Source organism: Haplochromis burtoni, unplaced genomic scaffold, assembly GCF_018398535.1.
Source record: "Haplochromis burtoni strain Fernald_Lab_line unplaced genomic scaffold, NCSU_Asbu1 Contig_105, whole genome shotgun sequence".
In the NCBI taxonomy this organism is placed as follows: domain Eukaryota; kingdom Metazoa; phylum Chordata; class Actinopteri; order Cichliformes; family Cichlidae; genus Haplochromis; species Haplochromis burtoni.
In genome coordinates this window covers 103,840-115,974 of record NW_024582466.1, presented here as the reverse complement: position 1 = coordinate 115,974, position 12,135 = coordinate 103,840, and the positions used below count along the sequence as shown (strand labels likewise).

At 38.9% G+C, this 12,135-nt stretch overlaps 1 protein-coding gene across 1 annotated transcript in view; it reads left to right on the top strand.

The window, feature by feature from the left end:
• Nucleotides 1-12,135, top strand: part of LOC102305690 (polypeptide N-acetylgalactosaminyltransferase 10) — a 114,359-nt gene that overhangs the window by 36,414 nt on the left and 65,810 nt on the right. The window contains exon 4 of the mRNA XM_005927870.3: nucleotides 4,963-5,129. Within this exon, the coding sequence (XP_005927932.1) occupies nucleotides 4,963-5,129 (167 nt within the window). The remainder of the gene's footprint in view (nucleotides 1-4,962; nucleotides 5,130-12,135) is intronic.

Below are 12,135 nucleotides of genomic sequence, written 5' to 3'. Positions count from 1 at the left end.
GGTAATGTTTGCACCTTTATTATCCAGGCTGGCTTTGGTCCAACTCATTACGACGAGCACTGTTTCGAACAATTGCTCCGATTATCAACCTGACCAGCCTATTAACAGGAGAGAGTTGGCTTTACACACAGAAGTTGATAATGCACCATGTGTCGCCCATGTACTTGTAAACCATGTTCTTGATAGTAATTAACAGTGTCATTGATGTCCCCCTGTGTGCAAGGTGTTAGGAAGTGACAGAACATGTGTGCCGCGTTGTACGGGAGCAGCTTTCCGTCTGGCTGCTGTGGGGCTGCGAATATTTTTCAACCAGGATTTTCTTGGGAGGAGGATGGAGAAAGTGGAAAGTCTGGCTCTTTTTGATTGGTCACAGTGAAGCAACAGGGAAGCTTAATAAACGAGACAAACTCAAAAACCCTTTATGACCCCCATTTCCTGCCATGGTTATTGAACTGGATGGAATGAATAACATATTGATGATTTTGCTAATCTGTGGCCAAGAGGCCATTAGAGTCCAATGGGATTATCTCCTTTGGAGTTTAAATAAATGTCTGGCTTTACTGTTGGAGTCTGCAGAAAGCTCGTGGAATAAAAATGGTGTGAAAACAATTTTGTTCTGTGGGAACATGAATGTGCATAGCAAACGCCACCCATCAGTTCTCATGTTTCTAGTTAAAGGAGGGGTTCATTTGTAGAAGCATTCAGAAGGCAGATTTTATGAGCAAGAAGTGTAATGTGTTAACTTCATTGATTGGAGGTCATTTTAATCAATTCTGTCATCTTTGTTTGATTACTCCGATATGAAGATGATCCCAAAGGCAAAGCTTTGCTCAAACTTCTAATAAAGCCAAATTCTGCAATTCCTGAAATGGCCACTTGAGGCTCTCTTCAAAAGCAGGTCTATTCCCGTAAACATCCATGGAAAATGCCGCAGCTTTGTAGCAGAAATGAATGCCTTACTAGCCTGGTACAAAAGGCGGTTATATCTCGGTTGCTAGTTCAACATCTTCATAACATCTTTATAGGAGGTATGATTTTTATAACGCATCTTTTTAAATTTTATCGAGGCCTGTTCATTATTAAAGGTTTTACGTTTTTTGAGTGACAGATTCGTGCGAAGTAGGCTGCTAGCAGTCCACTAGGCCTCACTTCATCTCACTGACTGGGCCTTGTTTTTTTTTTTTTTTTAAATGCTGTTGCCTTATGTAACGCATTTAATATCTGACAAATAAAAACTGCTGTGTGGTACAGTCCATCCAAAAAGTCTGTGCTTCAGTTTGGACAATGACATTGTAGAATATTAAGCTGTTTTGCAGCACTGATTAGCAGAAAAAAATAAACCATGCTGGGGACCAGAATTGGGAGTCGGACCCAGCACGCTTTTGTTCTAGAATTTATGCCTAAAACTAGAAAAGACCAGTTGAAGAATAACATGAACAAACAACAAGTGCAACAGCTAGCACTTAACTTAACTGCTACTTGGCTTTACTCTTCATGAATAAGATGAGACAAGATGTTTGCTTCTTTGTTTACTGCCCCGGTGTCGTGGACTTGATGCGATGACGAGGTGCACATTAAGCTGAGCATTTTCTAGTATTCAAAGACAGATGCTGTAGAAGCACGGTGAGCCATATGGGCCCGTGTTTGCAGTACAGTGCTGGGTTCTTTCCAGCTTCTCCTCTGACTCATTTAAGAACAAAATACTGAAAATAAACTCAACGGCAACATTATAAATATCATCTGCTTAACAGCTTTGGATCTGGTGACCCGATTCGTCACAGATCAGCCTTGAGCTCTTTCCCTCTACCTGACAGGGCTGTTCTCTGACCCTGCTGTCACTTTCTTGTGGGAAGCAGTTTTAAATGCTTTCCCTCTCAAGGTCCCTCCCTCCAGGACAGCATTTATGTTCTTTCTGATTTTCTTTTCTTTTTTTCTTTTTTTTTTTCTCCCCCCTTTTCTTCAGATTTATAAAGTTTCCACATCCTGTGACCTTTATGAAGCATTTTCCATCACAGAGCCAGTTTCCACCAGTACGGCATCACGGTGGCACACTTTATCAAGTTTATATTGGACAGAGAACTCTTTGCTTGTTATAGCTGTCAAGGGAATAGAGTTCAAACTTTGCAAACTCACAGGCAGCAGTATCGTGAAGCAAGCGTGGAATCAAATGTCAGAAAAAGCAGATAAGTGAGAAATTTCCAGTCGAGAGCTTCAGGTGTGCCCGGCCTGCTAATGGTAGGATGATTTTAAAGGTTGAGCTGTTGTGCATAGACACAGGGATTACTTTAAATTCGTCTTTAGGTCTTTGGTGTTATTTTTATCCTGATTGCATCAAGGGAGCTTTCTGAATATGTTAAAATAATTTGGCAATGGTTCAGAACATAATGATTCTGCTAAAGTGAGCTGAGGGAAAGTCTTTATTCAGTAAAGGTACAGGCGCTGGCACAATGATAACTTAATAGAAAAACTTGGAGTTCTTGTTCTTGCCTTTTTTCTGGTTCAACATTTTGGACATGTCTTTCACAACCATTATTTTAGAAGAGGTTTTTCATTATATATGACAGCTTTGAGTTCATAACTGGATCTTTGCTCAGCCAGAACCACCAACGGGCGATGGTTAAAATCTGACTCGGAGTTCTGTTGAAGACTGAACATTTTTATTGTCTAGGCCACTTGGGCTTGTGGGAAACTAGCACGTGTCCGTGCCGTGAGGTGAGAAAGGCGATTCTGATCCGTCCGTCCGTCGTTTGGTGGTTGTCAAAATTTTGTGACGTTTCACCTGAGATTCTGGAATTTTGGGCAAAATACATTTATATAAAAAAATCGATTCAGGATTTTAATCAATCGATATCACGTTATGCAAGCCAGAATCGATTTTAATCGATGAATCTATTATTAAAACCCACCCCTACCCAGATGCTTCACACAGGGGTAACGGGGATGGGGGAGGCCAGCAGGTTTATCTGTTTTACTGGTCAAAGTAACAGAGTGACGGGTGTCCGACAGCTGTGTGCTAAATCTATTCACATCAGGCCCGGGCACCTCTACAGGATTCGTATATCCATTTCGCTCTCGCTCACTACCTGAATGACATGATGGAGAGACACAGAGGATGGGTTTCAGGCAGCTACACGGGCCTTGAGAGACTTAATTACTGCCGCGATAGATTCTCCTCTTGATCTTTCAGAGAGCGAGAGAAAGAAGAGACAAATGTCTAGAGGGGCAAGCCAGCAGGTGGTATGCTTCATTAGATCTTATTAAAAGAGCAGCTCATTGTTCAGGTTGGGCTGGTAGAGGGCGCACAGCAGTACAGCAAGGTAAAGGGCAGCTCCACAGGTTCCAGAAGAATTTCTACCACTCTCTCCATTAGCATTTTAAATAATAACCCCAGCACAGAAACACATGGAGGATTATTCTAACTATGTGGTAACTGCATTTTGGTAAAGGCCAAACAGACATGATGATGAGGCTCTATGAACCTTTGTTACAAAGAGAAGGGCTTACATGTACAATGTACCCAAAGAAAAGGTTGTATAGAAAATCCGATGAACTTGCAGAGTTAAAGGTAAAAGAATAAAACATTTTACAACGCTTGCCACTGAACTAATGAGTGTGGGCATGCCTGTTGCTAACACAATACTATAGTACGCTAGTATGCTACATTATATATCTCCAGTCCATCTGCAATTTATTTAGGTTACACTTCATCGAGCAGGTTGAAAAAGAATAAAGCTATTTTTGCAACTTTTTTTTGGTCATTAAAAATAATCAAATGATAATTAGGAAAAATCCGCAAATCTTCCTCCTAACTTCTAAAAATAAAGATTTCTTCCTCTTCTTGTAACACAACAGCTCATTGAATGTCCTTGAATGTTAGACTGTAGCTCAACAGAATAAGACATCTGAAAATGTCGTCTTCACAAAAATCAAAAACTGTCCCTGATTTAAATTTGGCCAATCAGTGCTCAAAGGTCATGTCATTGTGTGCTTCAAACTTGCACTTATACACAGAAAGTATTTAAACTGTTAATCTGTTTTAAGCTGGCCTTTTCAAGTCAAGGACCTTCACTGGTGATGAGAGCTTGATCTCAAACTCCAATCCAGAGACCAAACAACAGTTTTCAGCTCGCAGCATCCAAGCTTGAAAGCAACGGTCAGGTGACCAGTAACGTGTTTGTTTTTCCAGCGTTCACAGGGTTTTGCTGTGAAACTTGATGTTCAGACTTCAATGCAGTGTTCTGCTTTAACAAACTGAACTATGGTGTGTATCTACCATAGTGTTTTGGCACAAAGTGGATGGAAAATGCAGGCCATTACTGGTCACACCAACACAGTTGTTGCTCATCAACCACTTGTTCCCCAAGATTTATCTCCTGTAGATGTATTACCCATGTGAGTACTGTAATAGGGACAACTTTGATCAGAACAGACCAATAGTGACCAATTCCAGGGAGCAATCCAAAATTACATTTCTGTTGGGGCCAAACGAAAAGGCCTATAATCCTTTATGGAGTTGGAGGCCTTTGTTATCACGCCTTGAATTATAGGTATTTTTCACTATTGTCTGTCATTTTCTAGATGAGATTTCAGAGTACTACTGAGCATTGGATTGGTTTGTCATTACTGGTACCATCCAGTGTTTACTTGGTGGCAAGGTTCCCTTCTAGGATCCCCCGCCCCCCACCCCTTTGCATGTACTACACAGAAAGCAGAAGGCGGGAACCGCAGTAGCAACAACCGATTTCAGAATACCACTGAGCTTTGGATTGATTTTTCCTAGAAAGAAGTGTGTGTCGAGATTGTTCGTGGTTGTTAGTATTACTAACAGTAATTGGGCATCGAAGTCATCAAACTTTGTCCAGTAGTTAATGAGATACTTCACACTGGCTAAAATATATATTATTACATATTTCCCTTTTGTCTATTCCCCCTCTTATTTGTGTCTTCCATGTGTTTGTGTAGCTGTAAACACAAGCTGTATGCAGAGAAGCTGCCCAACACCACAATCATCATCCCGTTCCACAACGAGGGCTGGTCGTCGCTGCTCAGGACGGTTCACAGCGTGCTGAATCGCTCTCCCCCACAGCTCATAGCTGAGATCATCCTGGTCGACGACTTCAGCGACAAAGGTACACGGCGCACACACGCTCATCACTACTGAGGAGAAAACGCCTGCGTTCGTGTACATATGCACAGTCTGTGTGGCTTGCTGCAGATAACTGAACTTTAAGTGAACTATTTCTGCTGTTCTGTCCTCCCCTGCTCCCTTCCCCCTTCCATGCACAAACACAAACCACTGAATCATTTGTTTGCTAGTAATGTTGACTGTTGCACAAATACTGAGCTGCTCAGAAGTAAACGTGGCGGCCAGCTTCTGCGGAGGCCCGAAAGTGATCCCAAGACACTCATGCGTATGTATATTATAAACAGACCGGGAGAGAAATGGAGACACTCTCTCTCATAGTGGTGAGTCAGGATTTCAGAAATGTATCTCACTGGGCCTGTCGGCCATTTCTTAACAAGACTAGAGTCTTGTTGCTGAGAGCCTTGCCTAAATTCATTTCTGAGCATTTGGTTGGTTGTTCTTGCCAGTATGGTCAGTAAAAGTACAATAAAATAAGAAACATAATGCATACTGCAAAAATCTTATTTGTAACCCATTCAGTATAATTCCAAGAATATTATTTCTATCTGCAGTAGTAATACTTGGGGTCAAGGCTGTTTTCTAGGTCCTTCCTATTAAGCTGGGCCATATCATACCGTTCATGGTAATACCGGTATAATGTTGGGCAACGATAAGAAAATGAAATATCGCGATAGAATATGGGTAGCACGCGCAGTGCCTTTGTTTTCATACGCACATACCGGCGACGGAGAATGAGAAGAGCGAAAGCGGATCGGTTTGTAAAAATGCTGCAACTTCAGTGGTGTGGAACTGGTTTAGCTTTCGTCTGTCAGATACACAACAAAGCACTATCTTTGGTAGAGCATGCTAGCGGGCCGTCGTTATTACTGTGTTTTTTGGAAAATACGGCACACTTAAAATCAATCCTTTGATTTTTCTGAAAGTCGACAGAGCCCCTTATAATCCCGTGTGCCTTATGTATGAATTCTGGTTGTGTTTACTGACCTCGAAACGATTTTATGTACACAGCGCTCGAAAATCTGTCAAATGTTTTAGTGCGACTTTGCTAAGCTACGAAGCCGCACCGCTTGATGGATTGTGGGAGCATGGCAGGCGCCTCACGGAGTGATACGTACTGTGCTTCAACATAATATTACCGTATTGTGTGTGTATAACCTCTTTAAGTTTTGTGGATATTATACATGGTTATGCTGAAGATATGTCGGCCAATTTCCACTGGAAATGCCTTTTAGTTAAACTGTCAGCAAGGAATTTGCATTTGCTGTGTTAAATTTTTATATAACTTTAATGCAGATAAAAAAACAGCTGCTTGTTTAAGTGAAAATACATTGATGTTTTTTTTCCCTAATAAAGTTGTGGAGTTGTAAAGTATTTTGTCTAGTGTCAATTATATCGTCAGTTATATCGTTATCACAAATTTTCAAATGTATATCGTGATAAATATTTTTGGTCATATCACCCTGCTCTACTTCCTATCCTCGTTTCAACTTACTTTACGCAGGCAGCTGTAGCAAAAACCCAACACAGACCACTTAGAACAGCTATGATACTGAATAAGGCAGAAACAGCAGGAAAGGGACAGCTGGGTTTCAAAGAGGCTTGCAGTGGTGCAGCAACTTAGAGGAGTTGGTGTGGTTCAGCTAATTTGGTGGTGGCCCAAACTAATATTACACTTGGTTATATTAAATGCAAGTCCTAACCAAGCTCTATGTGCGAGCTCGTAACATCAGCTGAGCTTTTTTGTATCATTGTAATAATGCCAGGGCAAATGTTTAGCTTAAGTAGCTAATGCTAGATGTTTGTCATGGCTGTTTGTGTATTTTCCTTCTAAAATCGACACCGTGGGTTAGTTTTCAAAGCAAAGCCTAAAGCTTCCCTGTCTGCATAAAAAGAATTTATATTGTTAATATGTTCGGAGCCGCTGCCTGCAGCCGTCTCTGAACAGATGCTGATGATGAGGGGGTTCTGTGGCCCGGCTAGTGTTAGCGAGGTTAGCAGCAGAATAATCTACTTTCTGGTGTGAACCGGTATTCTCACACAGACAGCTTAATCAGTTTGAACTCTGGAATTAATGTACAGCTTTGAACCCTTACATAATAAATCGGGGGGACAAGTGCAATGTTATCAGCAAGGCCTCGATGGAGGTGAGAACACGATATTAATCACAAAGCTTGCTGCAAAGCCACCATGTGATGCATAATTTCAGGTTCACTTTTCCAGCTCCTTAGATATTAAATAATTTATGGAGAAAAAAGAAGAAGAAGAAACTGAAAGTAGAGTAAAAATCCTCCTTCATGCCAGAGGTGAACTGCTCTTGTCGGTTGTTAAGGAGACAGGTAACCGCTCACATTTTATCAAACCCTGTCACTTTCTTTCAGGCTGATTAACAATCTCCGTGCTCCATGGCAGCAGGCTAGCCCGCAGAGTTACTGATGGCCTGTTATATTAATTGGCGCTGTTTTGTTTTGGTGCCTCACTGCTGACATGAGGAAGATAAACAATTGATGAGATGTTTTTGTCAGTGCAGTTATATTTTCTGAGGTGCTAATTAGTACCAGGTTTATATGTTGTGTAATTATAGCCTTGTTGCAGAGCGGCGTTTCAGGAACAGCCTCTTCTCTCCTTTTAATATCATAATTAATGCAACTATTCCTGTTTGACTTAGAGGATACCTGATGATTTATATTATCTCTGTGCTTGCTGTGCTCAGCTTTGTGTTGTATTGACGCAACAGAACTTTTCTCTTTGGGTTCAGGAAAGTTTTAAGTGGATTGTGAACTTCTGCTCATTTCAAGCTAATTTAACTTCTTGTGATGTTATTTTTAGATGTTAAAAGTGTAAGAATCTTAAAATAGATTAAATTAAATGTGAAATTAGAGTACTGTTGTTCCCAGTTTACATAAATTGCAATTTCGTAATGTGCGTGTAGGTGTGTGTCAGCTTCAGATCAGTTCTTGTGCTCAAAAGTTAGAATTCAAAAGACTATTATTGGAACCGAACATCATGTTTAATGAATATGCAGATGAAAGATGTAGCTCTAAAGTTATATACTCGATTAAATCCTCCCCTGAAAATCATTTTCTTGCATCTTTTGAAGATAACATTGTTTATTTAAGTTTAATGTGTTGCTATAGATTTTCACTTTCTTTGGTCAACTAAAAAGGGAAGCGGTTGCTGGAGCTGTACGTGGAAGTCATCATTATTGTAAATACTAAGAGGGGAGTTTTGGGTAGGAGATTCTTTTTTTTTTTTTTTTTTTTTTTTTTTCTTTTTTTATTCTAATGCATTATTAAAAAAAAAAAAATGGGACCAGACATTGACTTAAGATACTTAAAAACAAGTCGAATTAGTACAAGCACTGTGACAGGTTAGTCAGAGTGAGGGTTATTGCTTTTAACAGAAGGCCGCAAAAGGAGGTGGGAAAGAAGGATGATGAAAGTTGAGGGGAAAAAAGGCACTAGGAAGAGATACTTTAAAAAAAAAAAAAAAAAAAAAAAGATTATAACTGTCAATATTTTAATAGTTAAACTGTGGCTGCTTTGTTGGGATGCATAGGTGTAAGATGCGTTACTTACAGGTCTTTTTGGTAATTTGTCAAACTGTGGCGCTCTGGTTTGGGGCATCTTTGAAAATTTTGAAGTTATTCCTGACGTGACTTTTTGTTTTGTTTTTTTGGGGTTTTTTTTGGGGGGGGGGTTAGTAGCATCAGAGAATCCTAAATAATGTAGATGTCCAATGAATAATGCCGAATTATTGTTTCTTAATGTTTTGAATTTGTGTGGTAATGCATGTATTGTGAAAATAATAGATACATTTACATATTTGAGTCCCGGTTTGGTTGAAGCTTTAAAACATTCAGGTCACTCAGTACTCCAAATCATTATTATTGCAGCTGGTCCACCACTGTAATTCTGCCTCTAGATGACAAATAAACAAACACGTTTTTGTTTTGTGATTCTGAGAAACTGACAAATTAAATCTGTCTCATGCAGTGTTGTAAAGTTTCAAAATCCACTCTTTCCTTGTGCTCCTTCTAATTTGAGGGTTTGAACTTCTTCACTCCAGCTATGGAAGAACTGTGAAATCTAATACAAGCTTATTGTAGGTTATTTCTTTTCTTTTTTTTTTTTGAGTGACTCAGTCAGTTATACTTTTTTGTATATTGACTGATTGCAAAGCACAGCCTGCCTCCTAACACAAAGAACAAAGCCGCACAGAATAATTGACTGTGGCTGCTGAGCATTCACACCTATAGATGATTTCAGGAACCCCTTAATGGGTTCTGATGCCTAGTGGTATTTAGTTGAAAGAGACTTGAATATCCACAAGTAATCTGAAGAGAAATAAATCAGTGTCATTATAAAATGAAGCCCAGAGGACGATCAATGATGAGACCTAGAAGTGTGACAATAATGTGGCTTTATAGTGTGAATTATCTAACTGAGTATTGCAAAGGTTGTTGTGATGACTCATGCCTATGACCACACAAAAGTCACTGTTCAGTTGTTTTTGCAGTACCATATGGCATTTCCAGGTGTCAACATTTTATAAAAAAAAAAAAAGCAGACTTTATTTACCCTCTAATATGTTAAAGAAGTTTTATTCTGAGCATATTATCATAAAATATTCAAATAAAATTGAAGGAAGAAACTGGGTAAATGGAAATGTGCATAATTTCTGATGATTTGGTAAGATTTTATTTTTATAATTTCTTACTGTTAAAAAAAAAAAGTTAGACTAGACTCTGTATTGTCATCATACATATACAACCAAATTGTGGAATATTAAATACAATCTTTGTAGTATCTTCAGTTCTCAAATGTGTTCAATCCAGGATCATTCATGAATTTTAACCAATGGGAGATGAAGTGAGGATAATGTCATAGGAATACCAAAAACAGAAAAAACACTTATTACATTACATTTTTGTAATACCATTTACAGGTGTGGATTCAAACGGTAAACTTTTAGATTTTTGTATGTTAAAGCAATTAATAACTTCATAAGTGAGTTATGCCACTACTGGGCAAGTAAAGTACTGTAATGTACATAAACAACGTCTTAGTATATAGAAAATAATGTCGTATAATATAGAATGAATGGTTTACGGTATAGCTGTAGCTGTATATACATAATTTCTCCATAGGCATCAGTATTTACAGTGTTTAGATGTGTTAAAATGCGCTACGTTGTTGTCAAAATGTCCTATAATTGTACAACAGTTTGTTACAGTGCAGTAAAAATGCAGAAAATCTATTTCCAGAGTTAATTTATTGTGTTTAAAAAAAACACCACTTAAATAAGTAGTGTTGGGGAGACACAGTCTAAAGTTCTATATACAAGAGAAGTGCACTGTGGTAACCTCGTATTGTACATTTTGCTTGTACAGGCAGCAGTTCAATAAAGCTGGGACTGTGACTTGAAGCTTCTCAAAACCAGCAAAGACTGCTCCTCCCAAACTGAATAAGCAATGTAACATTCACAGATGTTTCTTTTTTCAGTTTATCAGGCGCAAAAAAAACACATACTGAGTGAATCAGTTATTACAGAGACAGCACACTGGGATAGATGGGGTATGATTACAGTGGTGTCCTCAGGCAACCGAACAAAAGTGCACAAGAACATAAATTCAGTTCCACTGCAAAGCAGACATGGGCGTTTATCAAGAGGTTGATGTGCAAATTTATGCATCGCTCTGTGATGAAATGGGAAATAATTATAATGGGGGGGAAAGGGGAATTTAATTTGGATGAGATGGAGGATGGAGAGATATGGATAAACTCATCAGAACAAGCTGGAGGAGAGAACTTCTGTTGTAGCTCTGAACTAGAACACATCAAAGTGGATTATAAAATAAGAGCACTTTTTATTTTTTATTTTTTTTTGGTTTCCCACATTATTTATTATGCTCATGCATTTATGTCTTCATTTCTAAATGCCAAATAATGTTACAAAAAGTCATGAATATATCCGAGCAGTTCAGCAGGCCATCAGTTACCATGGCAGCTTGAGGTGATCATTTATTATGAATGGGAAGAAAAGTTTTTTTTTTGTTCAAACTATAGAAGGGGTGTCAGGTCCCTGTGCTGTAATCCAGGTAAGAACATCCCAGGTTGATTCTGCTCATCTGAACACAGCATATTTATCACGCAGTTGATAAAAACACTGCAGTCAGATGAGCAAAATCATCTTTGTGTCTATAATCATGTAAATTTCTACTGATGTTAGCTTTTAATTGTAAAATTGAATTCAAACTGCCAATAATAGCTTGTTGATCTTCAGGGGTTTAGGTTTGGGATATTACAGGTTGTGCTGTGCTTGTGTCACCTTGTTAGCGGGCTAGCGGCTGAAAATGTTTTACAGGCATTGCCTGATAAACTTGCATGTGGTGTTGTTCTGTCTTAAGTGGCATCTTCAGTGCAGAAGAATTAGTTATGTATTCATCTTGTGTCTTTTATAAGAAGAAATTACTTAACTTTGAAGCCTTCTTTTAGATTTATTCATCTCATTTTAAGTCTATAGATGTCATCACAAGTACTAAACAAAACAAATTATTCATACTTATTTTTAGCTAATGAGAAAACATTTGTTAATTCCAGACATTGTGTGAACTTGACATCTTAGCAGGGTAAACATTTGTCCACATTGGTTTGTCCTTCTGCAGTAGGAACCAGCTGCACCAAGGACAGCACAGGTAACTTTTAAAATAATCTGCACTCTGAGCACCGTGGGAAATATATATAGACTTCCCACAAAACCCATCTGACCCCTGCCTTGAATGTTATGATCCTAGACTCATGAACAAGCCTAAGCTACAGGAAAGCTTTTTGCTACTCCTTTGTTCTCTGATTCTCAGCGTTACTGTTTGCCTTTAAACAAAACAAAAAACTAACTTGCACAACATAAAGCCCAATGTAAACCAACCCCACAAAAAGGTAAGCTATTTAGTGTATCCGAAGCCAATGCGGTCAACACAGCCAGACTCCAAA